The 15,973-nt window shown below is 50.4% G+C and overlaps 3 protein-coding genes across 4 annotated transcripts; all 3 read right to left on the reverse strand.

Moving 5' to 3' along the window:
• Nucleotides 1-1,196: 1,196 nt before the first annotated feature.
• LOC117865246 (F-box protein At1g47056) lies at nt 1,197-3,111 on the reverse strand. Its single transcript, XM_034749401.2, has one exon. The coding sequence runs from the start codon at nt 2,957-2,959 to the stop codon at nt 1,325-1,327; it is 1,635 nt and encodes a 544-aa protein (XP_034605292.1). The 5' UTR covers nt 2,960-3,111; the 3' UTR covers nt 1,197-1,324.
• A 3,829-nt stretch (nt 3,112-6,940) lies between these two features.
• Nucleotides 6,941-8,920, reverse strand: LOC140223278 (UDP-glycosyltransferase 92A1-like). The gene has a single exon (XM_072294833.1). The coding sequence runs from the start codon at nt 8,642-8,644 to the stop codon at nt 7,220-7,222; it is 1,425 nt and encodes a 474-aa protein (XP_072150934.1). The 5' UTR covers nt 8,645-8,920; the 3' UTR covers nt 6,941-7,219.
• A 1,211-nt stretch (nt 8,921-10,131) lies between these two features.
• LOC117863570 (uncharacterized) lies at nt 10,132-15,452 on the reverse strand. Of its 2 annotated transcripts, none has more exons than XM_034747356.2 (3): nt 15,065-15,452; nt 11,327-14,322; nt 10,132-10,788 (listed from the first exon to the last, which is right to left on the reverse strand). In XM_034747356.2, the coding sequence occupies exons 2-3, from the start codon at nt 14,235-14,237 to the stop codon at nt 10,406-10,408; spliced, it is 3,294 nt and encodes a 1,097-aa protein (XP_034603247.2). In that variant the 5' UTR covers nt 14,238-14,322; nt 15,065-15,452; the 3' UTR covers nt 10,132-10,405. The 2 variants fall into 2 exon arrangements, with proteins under 2 accessions (XP_034603247.2, XP_072150933.1); XM_072294832.1 differs by lacking the exon at nt 15,065-15,452 and adding an exon at nt 14,574-15,000.
• Nucleotides 15,453-15,973: the final 521 nt, after the last annotated feature.

The raw sequence follows: 15,973 nt of genomic DNA on the forward strand, positions 1-15,973 counted from the left end.
CATGCCCAAAACCACACCTGCTCTTGACAGCTCCAGGTCGTTGCTCTCTATGGCTAGACAAAAGTATAGCAAGAAAATCTCACTTTTATATAGGTGAGAAGCTGAAATGGGCAAAAGCACCTCGTTTCCTTTTCAAACACTGGTTTTTGCCAACAAATACAACATTTACTGATAAGGACGCTCCTCTGACAAAACAAAACAAAGCAAAGCAAGGCACCAAATCTCGTTTTTGTTAGAATGGAACAATATAGATGAAGTGGTGAACTTCGATTTGCTTCTATCAGCCAAAAAGCGCATTTAAACTTCATGTGCAGTTTTTAGGCCTTTCTTTGAATAATATGCTTAGCATATAAAATCCCACAACTAGTTGAAACACGGAAAATTCAGAACAGTATTTTCAAATGCTACTGCTCCCACATTTATTTTGAAGTATTGTCGTCAGCAACTTTCAGTGACAATCATGAAAAGCCACTCAAATGAGATATAAACCTTTAGAGAAGGCAATATGAAATATGCACTGCTCCCATATTCATCCAACTAAAATATTAGAATTTCATCCAACTAAGATACGAAATATGCACTTTTAGAGAAGGCAATATGCACTATAGAGGTGACTTGGTCCCGGTTTAATTCATCCAACTGAAATTCAGAGTGTTGTGTTACACAAGCATCAATATCTGAACAACCAAAAATACACGCATACTAGTTATTTATTACAATATCATTCACTATCATTATAACCACCACCACAGCAAGTTAAACTTACAAGCAACAACTAACACATCGTTATCCAAGAGTACCAGCAAAATGCAGCATTTGGCTTTAATGTATGCATTACGGATTTTGTTTGCATACATTGTTTCATACTTTCATTGGCATAACGTGCTGCATTAAATCGGACAAACGTAAAAGAATCGTCTGCATATAGAGAAAGGCAAAGATAAATTCAAATATATACATACCTTCTTCTAACCTAGCAAAGAAACAGACAATATACTGCTATTGGTGTAGTCTGCCATCCACAAGTAACTATACCTACATGTTTCCTACTGATATTTATGGAAATCGTGGCACAATATTTCTCAAACTCCCAGCAGTAAATGAAAAAAAGGAAAAAATGAGCAAAGTTAACAAAGCAACACGAGCAAATTTGAGTTAAGAGTATGCAAAATCCTAATGCTGATGCAATTAGCCAATAAAATCAACATGAAGAAACATCCATAGACTTATCTTGCACGGACCGGCCAGGCAATGTAATAAGCTTAAACATGAATGTGATTAGAAAATAAGGAATAACAACAGTTCATAACATTGCCATCTCATATCACTGTGGCGGAGGGTTGCCAAACCTACGCCGGATCGCTGACATGACACGACTCACCCTGTTAATAGTATGAGTTGATGATTGTGCGCCAACAGAATTGGTTGGAAGGTCCATGCCAGCCATCTGATCAGCCAGCTCAGTTATTTGTGCCTGCCCTGTCTCCTGGACACCATTTTCACTAGCACTCCCAGCATCATGGTCCAACACGATATCCAAACTGATCGAAAATGATTCCCCCCTGGTAACCTTCAGATTCTCGATGCACTCGTATGACACTCCACGGCATCTCTTCAGCTTCACCTTGACTAAACTGGGGCAGCCCCCATTCAGTGCTTCCATCCCACGATCTGACACCGGGCATCCCTTGATGCAGAGCTTCTTGAGCGCAGCACATCGCTCAGCCAAGCAAATGATCTCAGCATCCCCCACAGTTTCGCAACCACAAAGCGCGAGCCGCTCTAGCGCACGACAGTGCTCACCAAGCATCCGGAGGCTCAACGCAGTGGGGTTGACACCAATCAAGACGAGCTCCTGCAGGTCCGGACATCCTCGTGCCACGGCCATGAGTCCGAAATCTCCAATTCGGTTTGTGCGCCACCCATCAATATGCAGTTTGCGGAGTTTGTGGCATCTCTCAGCAACACTGATGATGCCCAAGTCAGTGCACTCAGGGGTCTTGACAAGGAACAGAACCTCCAGATTTCTGCAGGCCGATAGCGCAGCAAGGCCACGGTCGCCCACCTGGAGCTTCTCAAGGTGAAGCTCAACAAGACCAGGAGCACGTGCAGTGATGACCTCCAATGGCAGGTCCCAGGCGCCGGTGCACCGCAATATCTTGAGCGAGCGGAGGTTCGGTGAGGACGCCACAAGCGGCACAAAGGACGGGGCGCTATATAGATCCTTCAAGCAAACCGAACGGAGGGATAACGCCTGTGGAAATTTGATCTCCTCGGTAATGGCAGTGGCGGCACCGGCCGTGTCTGGGAGGCCACGGAGGCGCTTGACGGAGAGGTCCTCAAGGAGTGGGCAAGCCTGAAGCACGGCGACGAAGGCCTTGGGCCCGAAGGCGCAGGACGCAACGGAGAGCTTTCGGAGCGCCGGCGCGGCGCCAGCGAGCGAGGCCAGCCCGGTGTCAGACAGCTGACGCAGCCCGCGGAGCTTTAGCCTGGCGAGGCGGTCCGTGGGCAGCGCGTCGGCCACCGCCGCGGCGCCTTCGTCGGCGAGGCTGTCCGCGCCGGAGCCCCGCGCGCTACGTAGCGCGAGCTTGGTGACGGCCGTGAACCGCCCGAAGAGCGCGGGCGCCGCGTGGCCCAGCCCGGCCCGCGCGTCGAGGGAGAGGCGGTGGCGCGTGGCGGCGTCGACCTCCTTCCAGCGCGCGCAGGCTAGGGAGCAGGCGCTGCGTTCGGCGGGCAAGAGCGACGCGAAGACGAGCGCGAGGATCTCGTCGGGCAGGTCCTGCGTGTAGTCCCGCGCGGGCGGCGGGAACGAGGAGGAGGAGCTGCCGCTGCCCCCCGCGGCGACCTGCGCCGGCGCGGTCGTCCGCAGCAGCGGCGGCGCCATCGGGGAGAGCGACCTGCTGCGGCGCGGCGGGGAGCTGGGGCTGGATTTGGAGAGGGAGGAGGGGGAGAGGCCCATGCTACGGCGGCCCGGGGCGGGCGGGGGAGACGGTGGCCATCCGGGAGGCGCGCCGCGCCGCGGGGGTAGGTGCGGGCGGATCTGCCGATCTGGGGGAGGGAAGGGAAGGGGATGGGGACTATGGGAGGAATGGGGAAAGTATCGTGCCGTGGGCGAGCAGAGTTTATGGGGACGGCGTTTCTCTCAGGTCAGGTGGGTGCGGGTGCGGCGGGGGATGGGAGGAGGAGACGGGTGTGGGTTCGGGCTTTCATGGGCTGGGCCGCGGACTCTACCGTTCGTTGACGGGTCTGGGTGTTTGTTTGGCAAGGCAGCGTGAATTTTAAATTTGAGTCGCCGGTGGCTGCCTGTGGCCCTGTGCTGTGGTGCCTGCTGCCTGCTGGCTTGCTGGGGCTCTAGCCACACCCACACTCATTTTTCTGACCCGGTTTTAGGCTGCGAACCAGGCCGTGTTCGTGGCTTCGTGCTCCTGGGGCAGAAGAGCTAGTGTGAGCGTGTGACATCGTCACGGTCTCAGGGAGAGCTGAGGTGGAAAGAAGAAATGGCATTCATTTGGAGGCCGTGGTCTTTTAAATGGAGGAGTAAAAGAATACGATGATATTGTACGGCCGATCTTATTTACTGGTGGCTTAATGCGTGGCTTGACCTCAGCCCAGATGAACGGACGAGTCGTCACAGCTTTGAAGGTAGACAATGGTACCCCGGATTTTAAAGCAGGGGATGCTTCTTCTATCTATTGCGTATGGAGCATGGCAAGACAAAAAGCCAGTCAAGTCTGAAAGTACGGTGGACTTGAAAGTTCAAACGCAATGCTGAGCTTACAGGCATTTCACGAACAAAACAGCGGGGCGTGTAGCAGGAAGTCGATTTCAGCAACGGCATGGAGATGGAAACTATGACATAAATAAATAAATAAATTTACTCGCGCGTGTAACCAGACGAAGGCTTGTTTAGTTGGCAAAATTGGAAGGTGTCAAATTACTGTTACAGCACTGTAGCATACTGTAGCGTTTCGTTTGTATTTGTGAATTATTATCCAAATATTGACTAATTAGGCTCAAAAGATTCGTCTCGCAAAGTACAACAAAACTGTGCAATTAGTTTTTAATTTCATCTACATTTAGTACTCCATGCATGTACCGCAAGTTTGATGTGACGGGGAATCTTCTTTTTGCATAGTGTTAAAGTTGGGAGTTGGGGGTGAAGTAAACAAGGGGGAAGAAACGACTGGGGTCGCCGCCAGCCTGCCACGCTCAGACGAGTTCAGCAACGTACGCGTACGGGTCTCTCCAGCCCAAACCAGCTACACAGACGCGACGCGCAGGGGCGGATCCACGGGGGCTATGGGACTTTTACCTTTAAAATACTGTAGATAAAATCTTAAATCACTATTAATTTCTAGCTTTAACCTTTAATCCCTACTATTTAGCCCTCCAGGTGTTCATCTGGTTCCGCCCCTGGCGACGCGGATGCACGCATCGTCATCGCAGCCACCGCCGTGCACCGACCCCTCCATCGCTAGCGGCTAACCGAATGGCGCGCGTCGCGGAGCGGTGGCAGGACGGAGACCGCCGAAGTTCTGGCAGGGGTGAGTGCGGAGCAGACGGCTAGCCGCGGACCCGGCGCGCGGACGGACGCCGGGGATCAGCCTACGGCGGTCGCGTTCTACGGGATGGCCCCCGCTACCACACCCTACCGGGTTGCCGCTTGGGTGGCTTTCAGAGTTCAGAATCTTCAGAAAAGTTGCTACATGCCACGTCATGGGCAAAGAAGTTCCCTGGACACACTCGGTGAGATCCTTTTCCTGAAATTTCTCACTCACTTGTACTGCTCCGAGACAAAAAAAAAAATCAGATGTACAGGTACTAGTATTCACTGTTCAGTGTGTTCCGTCTGGGTGGATTTCTTCCGTTTACAAAAAAGATGGCATGCTCGATCTGTTTTGCAGTTAGCTAATATAAGCGTCCCTTTTCTCCACGCTGCAGCTTTGCTGAAAAGATGAGCTGCTGGTCGCCCGGTCGTTCAAAATAGAAAAGACGAAAGACGAGGAGCAGCAATGATACAATATGATACGGTGGGATATGGAAAGGAGATCGCACTGTTAGCACCAGACAAATTGTGGCACTACTTGTTAATTGCTCGGTGGCTGCACCGTAAAGGAGGCGTCCGGTCCGGATAAGAAAAGGCTGCAGAGCCCCTTGGATAGCTTTCAGTTTGGGGTGTTTGGTTATCCAGAACCTCCTAAAATTCCTGTCACATTAAATGTTTGATATTAATTAGAAGTATTAAACATAGATTAATTATAAACCAATTGCACAGATGGAGACTAATTGAATCTATTAAGTCTAATTAGTCCATGATTTGACAATATGATACTACAGTAAACATGTGCTCATGATGGATTAATTAGGCTTAATAGATTCGTCTCGTGAATTAGCCTCGATCTATGTAATTAGTTTTATAATTAGCTCATGTTTAGTCCTCTTAATTAACGTCCGAATATTCGATGTGATATAAATTTTAGGCCGGACCAAAGAAACAGTCATCCCTGTAATACTCCTGTGCCAATCCTGTCAGAACAACAGATACTTGAGTAATCATTCACTCATAAACAACAGAAGCATCTCTCCCAAACGGTAGTTCACATTTTCCTGTTGCGTGGATGCATCACTGAACCGTCTAGGCATCGAGTTGGTACCTGAACGGTCTGCATCACTGAACCACTGCTTCACCGGGATGAACACACATTGCAAATCTTACGCCAAGGAGTTTACTCGTCTGTAATGCAGAGTTGCAGACGAATAGTGTTTTTCCCCATTTTTCAAAAGCTCTTTCACTGTGCACAATACACCGCCAGCATGCGTTTTTTTTTTCCGCGCAGCCGGGATTCAAATTTCAAGGGCTATTATAACACTCATGACCTTTGTCCCATTTGCTGATCGATGGCACACCTAGTGCTCTCTGCCTCATCAACCATCCCCGGCTACCTTTTCCACTCGCCGAATCGGAATTCCGAAGGAACCTCGCTCTGCTTTCGGCTGTATGCGCCACCTATCATCAAAAGCTAAATAAGCTAGTAGCATCAGCAATGGTTTAGGCGCATCATGCATACCACTCGAACAATGATCGCTGGCTGCTTTTATAGGAAACTACTAGGTATTCCGTATTTTCGTTCTGCTTTTGTCCAAGACTTCCAGGGCGTAACTCTGAAGCATCAACTGCAGGTCTGCAGCTAGTGATGCCAACGATGTCTTTCTGTAGCTTTGGCTCAGTGGACTGCATCAACATCAAGGTGCTCCTCCATGTCCTGATGCGAATTGGTTAGGCGGGATCCGGTGAAGATATCCGCATCATATGCTGGGGCTGAAAGTCTGAAACCCCTTGGGATTGGACCGGCACTCTCACGAGTGGACGCCAAATCACTTGGGCTACGTCCCGGCGCGCGGCGCATCGTGCCACTCGGATCTCAATCATGGAATGTTTTTTCTCTTCCAAAGGAAACCAGGAACAGGTTCGTTGCGTTCAATCGTGTCCGTGGAAAGGTTGGTCAGTCAAGTGAGTGAATCTCGCGGTGTCGCTGTCCAACTGACAGTGGCGAAGGGCGTGCGTGACCCCGAAGCATCAGCTATTCAGCAGCTGCAGCTAGTCGTGCCTCCCTGTCGTTGTTCTGCATTTTCAGGGAAACCTCCACGCGGGCTTTGTTTGTGGACAAGGAATCTGGGGTTCTTTTAGATAGGAGAAGTTAAGTGCGGCATATCTTTGGCTTATGGATCGGATGGACAGTGAAATGCATCAAAGGTTTTGGAGGCGGAGTGTGCCGAATATATTCCAGTTCCCACATCACATTTTGGGTCTGAAACCCCCTTGAAATGGACTGGTGGCAGTCACGAACGGATGCCAGAACAGCCGGACTCACCGGTGGGCTACTCCGTCTAAGATTACTATTCGTTCCAGTTTTTTTAGAAAAATCAACATGAATAGTAATTTGGGATGAAGGGAGTAATCTTTACTTGCACTGTTCGACTGAAAGTAATCCTATTTGCAGTCGAGAAATCAGAGACTAACACATCTGTTTTTGGTTGGTAACCTGCTGACGCCCTTCTGAATTTCTCGCAGGCTTCATCAGGTGCCTTGAGACCTCGCGTGCATGGCGAGAAGTTCCACGACTACGCATGACGCATCCAGCGTCGCAACAATCACTTACACACGTCTTGCGCGTTAAAACGGCCGGTTACTCCCGCTCCGATCTCAAAGCGGGGCATCTCAGCGCACGGACGTCTCGACGCATCTCAGGAACCCTTCCAAGCTCTCCGCCGCCGACCCGCCCGGCGCTTCCCACGCGGCCGCCATCGCTTGCGCGATCGCCGCCGCCTTCCTCCTCATCTCCTCGCCCGTCGCCGTCTCCCCCATCACCGTCCTCACGGCCTCCGCCACCTCCTCCTCCCCCACCACCGAGCTCTCCATGTTGCCCCTCGCCACCTCCACGCAGACGCCCCACTCGACCACGAGCTTCGCGTTGAAGAACTGCTCGGCGCCCAGCGGCCACCCGACCAGCGGCACGCCGTGGGAGAGGCCCTCGAGGATGGAGTTCCACCCGCAGTGGGTCAGGAAGGCACCCGTGGACGGGTGCGACAGGACCCGCACCTGCGGCGCCCACCCGCGCACCAGGAGCCCCGCGTTCGCCCGCGCCGCGCGCTCCTCGAAGCCGGCCGGGAGCCACTCCGGCCTGAACGCGCCCTTCGCGTCGAACCCCAGCGGCGGGCGGAGCGCCCAGAGGAACGGGCGACCGCTCGCCTCCAGCCCCAGCGCCAGCTCCCTCATCTGATCGGCGTTGATGCTGTTCTGCGACCCGAAGGATATGTACAGCACGGAGCGCGGCGGGTGCGCGTCCAGCCACTGGATGATGCTGGCGTCGCCGTCCCGCGAGCCTGACGGGGTCGGCGCGGCGAGGACCGGCCCGATCGGCCATGGCTGGGCGCCGAAGCTCCTCCGGAGCATGTCGAGGCCGGAGGGTTCCAGCTCCTGGACGGTGTTGACGAGGAGCGCGTCGGTCTTGCGGCAGGAGGCGATGACGCGCCGGAAGAAGGCCGTCCAGGGGTCCGCCCCCGTCGCTGCGAGCATGTACCTCGGGATCTGTGTGCGGTGGAGCACGACGTCGGGGAAATCCGGCAGCGGGAACTCGTCGGCCGCCGTGCGGGCGTGCGGGAGGTGCTCCCACACGGAGAAGAACACGGCGTTGCCGAACGCGCCGCCCGGGAGGAACACGGCGTGGGACGCGCCCCGCGCGCGCGCGACGTCGGCCGTCCACCCGAAGAAGGCGTCGGAGACGATGCAGACCGGGGAACGGGAAGCGATGCTCGAGACGAACTCCTCGAACGCGGGGCGGAGCGATTCGGAGGCCTGGAAGAAGGTGATGAACTGGCCGACCTGGATGTCGGCGAGGGAGTGGGCGTCCGGCAGGCCGTGCTCGGCAGGCGAGAACGGGAGCGCGTGGAGGCGCAGGGGAGAGGACGCCGGCGGGATGGAGAGGGAGCCCAGGATGCGCGGGGTGGAGACGAGCGTGACGTCGAGCCCCAGGCGGCGCGCGCGGAGGAGGCCGGCCAGGCGGAGGAAGGCGGGGACGTGGCCGTGCGCCAGGAAAGGAAAGAGGACGACGTGTGGGCTTACCTTCTCTTCCGCCGCCGCCATGGCGAATGGATGGGGACGAGGAGCTGGACAGTTGGGTTGGACTGTGGACTCAACCGCGGAGGGCGCCGGCGAGACGACACTGTGATGCCGCTTGTGATCTAGTAAAGACTGTTACGAAGGCTGACGTGCTGAACTGCTGGAAAGTCACCGTCCTTCCCGGCTTTTTCTATGGTGTCCAACGGCAACGGAGCCATGAGAAAGCTACGGTTTACTCGAAGATGTTCGTCTCAGTGGAAGATGACAATTGACAACAGTGATCTACTATACTCTACTTGTATAAAGTTGCTAGCCAAGGCGAACGCCGGGGGGGTACTGTAGCAACATCTGGCAAGACACTAACGTGCGACTCGAATCATTGCTGCTGAAACGTCTAGCCACTGCTACTCCCAACAGCTGTTGTACAAACGTCTGCTCCGTCCGTTCCAGATTTTCCTAGATTCATAAATATTATTATATATCTAGACATATACTATATCTAAATGTGTAGCATAAATTATGCACCTAGAAAAACTAAAACGACTTACAATATAGATCAGAGGGAGTAGCTGACTACTACACACTTCTTTTATTACCAATCTGTAAGTTTACAACTCTTCAACCAAGTCTTGTGCTCTATCTAATGTACGGTCTCATGCCCTTGAAATATTCTGGACAGTTCTTTTGTCGTAGTTCCGTTTTGTGTATTGAGATAACTATATGGAGATGGCGCATCCAGATAAAAAAACCCCTCCTTAATACCCTAACATCAAAAGCATTCTTAAACAGATTCTGTTGATGTGTGTTTGTAATGCATTTTTGTTTCTTTTTCTAAAACCTTGATAGACATATGTTCCTTTGAATACTCCAATATAAATTCCATAATCCAATTGCCCGAATTTTATCGATTCTTTGCCATGATTTATCAAGCATAAAATTATGGACTGCGCTGCGCAGCGCACCCATCCGTCTAGTTGCATATGAATCGTACTGGAGTTCTTTTTGAATGCTTGGTGCTGATCACGGATAACAGTGTAACTTCAGGTAAATTGCTGACAAAACACTGGGGCGTATGCACAAAATAGCTGAATGGTTGAGGCATAAAACTAACTAAGGAGGTGTTTGATACCACGTGCTAATATCACATCGGATGTTCGGATGCTAATTAGGATGGTTAAACATGAGCTAATTATAAAACTAATTGCAGAACCCTAGGCTAATTCGCGAGACGAATCCATTAAGACTAATTAATCCATCATTAGCAAATGGTTACTGTAGCACCACATTATCAAATCATGGACTAATTAGATTTAATAGATTCGTCTCGCGAATTAGACTCCATATGTGCAATTAGTTTTGTAATTAGTCTATGTTTAATACTTATAATTAGTATCAAACATCCAATGTGACAACTTTAGTATGTGGGAGCCAAACACCCCTAAACAATGAACATTTCCAAAGCAAGAAGAAATATATAGAGCGCCAGAACAGGCGAAGGTACGAGGAAGCAATTGCAGCAGGAAGAGCTCTTCTTCCAATGCTTCATGTTAGTCTGAACTCCGATGGACAGCTTTCTGAGAGACACCGGTATACAACATGACGAAAATATGAACCACTACTATCTATCTCACTAGAATTGTAAGAAACTATGAACCACTATTATTTATCTCACTAGAAAATTACTGACACAAAGAATGCAGTCTCCCAGGACCCTACCATCAGCAACTAAGAACAGGCAGAAAAAAAGGGTATTGCCTTTGACTAATTGAACATATTATAAATACATCATGAGCTACCCTTCTTTGAAGAATCATCAGAGGCAGGTGAGGATGCAGAGCTCACCCTTGTCCTATCTTTAGACTCGCTTAGCATAACTACAACATGCCGCATCGGTGGTCTCTCGTACGGAGACAAGCTAGTACAGACCAAGGCGATTTTCAAGACCTCGATCATATGATCGACAACGCTTTGGTCTTCTAAATCCAAGTTTTTATCAAGGACCCCTGGACCCAAAGAATTGTCCCTGATGTAGTTCTTCACCCATGTTACCAGATCACCTCCCTGTTCTAAGGGTTGCACAGGTGCACGCCCAGTTAGCAGCTCCAGCAGCACGACACCATAGCTATATATGTCACATTTTTCAGTAACCTTCATGGTATAAGCATATTCTGGTAAAAAGAAGAGGGCTAGGTCAGTACTTCATAGTAAACATCATTGTGTAGTTACAAGTGCACAACCTAAAGGACTTGACCAGTAAATGGATGCTTGTGCCACAAGGGTGGAACAGCAAGTAGATAGGAATAGCATTCAGCTGGCATTTCAGGATACTTAAGTCTGAACAGTGAGAGATCAGCAAAACATGGAAACCCTCCAGCACAATTACATATTCACATAGCACTCAGTTTTGATGAATAATTGCCTAGTTGTTTTTATCAATATAAAAACCTAAATGGCAGCATAAACTTAAACTTTCCTTGTTACCCTTTTGGTGGGAAAACTAACATAATAAGATTTCATGCAAAGTAACTCCAATAAATAGCACTCCCATCAGCAAACAAAACTCTACCTTAAATTTTGGACATTGGTCCTGAGTAAATTAGGTTTGAGGTTTGACTGACAGCTTTGAGTAAAGAGCATAAGAGATAAATCGGCAATGGGCAGTCAACAGGTTCAAATAATCAGATGTCAAGTAAACTTGAGACTCACCTGGTGCTATATAGCCGTATGAACCTGCAATTGCAGACATTGACTTCGAGTATGGCATGTCGATCACCTTTGCCAACCCAAAATCACCAACATGGGCTTCAAAGTTCTCATCAAGTAAAATGTTATTGGATTTTATATCACGGTGGATGATGCGAGGCTTGCAATCATGATGCAAGTATGTAAGCCCTTCGGCCGCTCCAAGAGCTATCATGAAGCGTGTCTCCCAATCAAGTGAAGAAGATGATTGTCCATGAAGTAGCTCACCAAGACTGCCTCTTGACATGTACTCATAGAGTAGAAGGTTGGAACCCTGGTGGTATATAAAACCGTACAGCTTCACAATATTACGATGTCTTATCTTTCCAAGAGTCAGGATCTCTGCACGAAAGCTGTTGTCTGTGTTGCTCCCCTCTCTGTTAGAAGCAAGCTTCTTTACTGCAATTGTCTGTCCAGTCTTCAGGATTGCTCTGTACACCGTCCCACAAGCACCCCTTCCGATAACACAACTCTCATCAAAGTTATTTGTAGCGGCGACCAATTCTTGAAATGTATATGCCTCCTTAACAGAAACATGCATGTTAGAACCACCTGAAAAAAGTTGCTTGTCTTGCAAAGGGGCCACTGTCTCCATTGGTTTTCTCATATGGTACACAATTATTGCAATAAGAATAAGTGAAATCCCTCCAATGACAGCAGCAACAATTGCAATGATCTTGCCCAAAGGGGGACCGACTGAATTGGATGACTGGGAACTAGATGATGACTGGGATCCACATCTACCAAGTTGTCCACCACACAGTCCTTTATTTCCAATAAAACAGGTCGCAGCCATATTATCAAAAAGCGGTATTGACGGGAGGGCACCAGAGAGATAATTGTAGGAAACGTTGAGCTCAAGTAAACTGGACAGATTGGCAAATGTAGTTGGGATTTCACCAGTCAGCTTGTTATTATTAAGAAATAAACTTTCCAACAAAGCAAGGTTACCAAGCTCTGATGGAATATTGCCAGAGAGGTTATTGTAGCTCAAATTCATGGCGATCTGCAAGCTTGACAGCAGGCCCAACTCCTTTGGTATTTCACCAGACAACAGGTTGCCACCAATCTGCAGTGCTGTCAAATGTGATAGTTTACCAAGAATGGGTGGTATCTGGCCAGCTAGCCTATTATCAGAAAAAGATAGCAGCTCCAGCTGTGGCAGTCTACCAACTTCATTTGGCAACGAACCTTCAAAGTTATTCTGGCTGAGATCAAGGCGTTGCAAAACTGTACAATTGAAGATTTCCAGTGGTATGTTTCCTCCTAGTCTATTAGATGAGATATTGAAGACAACAAGTTTTGACAAATTACCGATTTCTCGAGGTAACTCTGACGTGAAATAGTTATTTGTAAGGTCCAGCCTTTGCAGAGACTTGCAATCGCCTATCTGAGGTGGAATTGGGCCACTAAACTTGTTTCTACCCAGCTCAACTGTTGTCAAATTTACCAGATTGCAGAGATCAGTGGGGAAGCTTCCTGTCAGACTGTTGTCACCAAGACGAAGCTGCACCAATGGTCTACAGTTGGTGATTCCACGGGGAATGTTCCCTGTAAGCTTGTTAGACCCCAAATTCAACAAAATAAGGTTTGACTGCCTGCAAAGATCTTTCGGTATCTGCCCTGTAATGCTGTTGTTTGAGAAATCCACCACCCAAAGCCGGCTATAAATGCCAAACCTTGGAGGTATGTTGCCTGAGAGCTTATTGTTGAAGAGTTGCAATTGGATTAGAGTTCTCATATACTGAAAACCAGATGGGATCGTGCCAGTGAGTGAATTGATCGATAGATCAAGTTTACTCAAGTTTCTCAACCCACACAACTCTGTAGGAATAGAGCCTGTAAGCTGGTTCTGGAAGAGGTAGAGCAAATTCAATTCTGGTATGTTGCCCAACTCCTTTGGTATTCCTCCAGTTAAGAAATTTTCTGAAAAGTCAATCTCTCTTGCAAGAGAAAGATTCCCAATCTCAGAAGGAATAGTACCATTTAATGAGTTTCTATAAAGGTATAGCTTCTGAAGATTCGTGATGTTCCCAATTGTTGCAGGTATGGGACCAAATAGATTATTGTCATAGAGGGCAACTGTGCCAAGACTTGTACAGTTTCCTATCTCTGGAGGAATAACACCAGAAAGCTGATTCCCCCATAGGATTAAGTCAGTCATCAAACTCAACCTCCCAATCTCTTTAGGTAGCGGACCCTCTAACTTGTTTTGTGCAAGACCAAACACTGTTATGTTCAGACATTCACCTATCTCAACAGGAATGTTGCCAGATATAAGATTCTGACCCAACCGAATATTTTTCAGGTTCTTGAGCTTGCCAAGTGAATGAGGTAGTGAACCAGTGAGATTATTACTGTATCCTACCAACTCCTCAAGTGAGGCCATATTACCAATCTCGTCAGGTATCGGACCATAGAGCTTGTTGTTGCACAGATTAAGTGTAACCAGCTTAGCTAACTTCCCAACCTCAGGGGGGATTATACCGACAAAATTGTTGTTGAACAAGTTGAGCACCTCCAGTTTCGACAAATTCCCAATCTGTGCAGGGATGGGACCACCAAATCCATTGAAGGATAGATCGAGGTGCGTCAGCTCAGCCAGGCCGCCAATGCTAGGCGCGATGGTGCCTGAGAGATTCATGTTGTTGAGGTCGAGAGACACCACCGCTGGGACTGGCGCCGACGAGCAGTTGACGCCCCTCCACGCGCACGGTGTTGGATGCCTCGCATCCCAGCTATCCAGGTGGTGGAGAGTGTCGACCATCTGGCTCTTCAGCGCCAGGAGAAGCCAGCCCTCATGGTTCAAGCCCTGGGAACCAGAGGCCAACAGAAAGGCCAACGCCACCCCGAGGAGCAAAGCCCGGGGCTCCATCCTTCTTGATCGAAGATTCACGAATCAAGGAAACCCCTTGCTACGACCTTCTGGGGTCCCACATCGCCGGTGGCTGGATGGCTTCCTGCACAGGACGCAAGGAACTGTAAGAACACCGCAAGAGATGATGATTGTTTCTGAATTTTGAAGGCTCAAGTGGGCAGTAGCCCGCAGAACTACTATCTGAAAGCAAATGAAATACTAGCTACGCATTGCCATTTCTCTGACAAACTGACACGAACAAGCAACCAAATCAAGTCAAGAAAGAAAACCAAAGAATTAATAAAAAAATCGGTAGCAAACCAGCAATCGTCTCCTAGGAATCGAGAAGCTCACACTGCGACGAAGCACTCGCACCAACGCTGATCCGATTTCTCCAGCAGAAATGCTAACTCCGCTCAACTCATCGCCGACCACCAAACAGGAGCGCACGCGAATCGCACCGTGTCCCCAGAAAGACGAAGAAGCACGCACGCAGAGGCAGGGGTGGAAGACAAAAACAGAACGAGGAGGGAGGGACCGAGACGAGACAAGGAGGAGAACAAAGGAACAAAAAAAAAAAGCAGAACCCCCCTCAAATCACGGGATACCCCGGCCCGTCGGGAGGGACCCAGGAGCACACCGCCGCGCACCTCCCCGAAGCAGATCTGCGAAAGGCGGGCGAGCTTTTTCACTCGCCCCCCTGCGAGGGCGGGCGGGCGAGCTCCGCAGCGCACAGTGCGAGAGCACCGCCCCGCCCGACAAGGCAGCAAGGGCAACAGCGCAGAGCACCAGCGGGGGGACACACTAGTAATGCGGAACGCGACCGTGCCAGGAGCTCAACTCACCCGCTGCCGCTGCCGCTCCCGCCGCCGATGCCGGGGTGGTGCCGTGCTCCGCTGCTGCTGCTGCCACCGGCTCGGACGGGCCCGCGGCCAGCCCGGACGCATCCACCGGCGGGGGAAGGGAATGGGCGGGCACGAGGCGGACGGCCGTACGGTAGGGCGCGTATCGCCGTGGAGGGGGAGGGAGGGAGAGTGGCGGGACGTGGAGAGGAGGAGGAGGTGGACGGGGGTGGGAGAGGAGGGAGGAAGAAGAGAAAAGGAATTGGAAGCTGGGAATGGCAGGCAAGCACGCTTTCAAGCTCCTCCCGCTGCGATGGCGGCCGTAGCAATCGCGGGCGGTCCCTCTCCCCCTCGATCTAGCCTCCTTTCCCCCTCTCTCCCCTCTCTCTTGCTTTCGCTGCCTTTGCTTTTCGTCCTAATCCGCCCGGCCCCACCTGGCACTTTTGAGTTCCATGCCCTTCACTTCCTCGGGCGTGCGTCCTCTCTCTCTCTCTCTCTCTCTCCATTTCTTTCCGGTCTTTATTTTCTCACGTTATTTTCTGTATTTAATACGTACCAGTACTCCTACAGCACACTGATTTCTGGTTGGGGTTCAGATTTTAGCGGGGGCAATTTGGCAGGCAGCGTGCATCAGCACAGTGCTCAGCTGACGTGACGACGACGAGGACGAAGGTTCCGGAGCCGTCTGATTGCGAGGATGGAAGCGCCCGATCGGAGAGATGCGTGTCGTGTGTCGCTGCGGGTTTTTGGACGGGAGTCGGGGGAGGGTTGGACCGATCGATCGCGGCGTGTCATCGTGGCTTACGAGTGAGGTCAGCTATTGCGTTTGCTGCTAGCAAGGAGTAGAGTAGACTGTGGACCGGGGTGTGGCAGTACGTGACCGCACGGGTTGCTCCGTTGAGAAAAGCGGGG

This window comes from Setaria viridis, chromosome 7, assembly GCF_005286985.2.
Source record: "Setaria viridis chromosome 7, Setaria_viridis_v4.0, whole genome shotgun sequence".
NCBI lineage: Eukaryota > Viridiplantae > Streptophyta > Magnoliopsida > Poales > Poaceae > Setaria > Setaria viridis.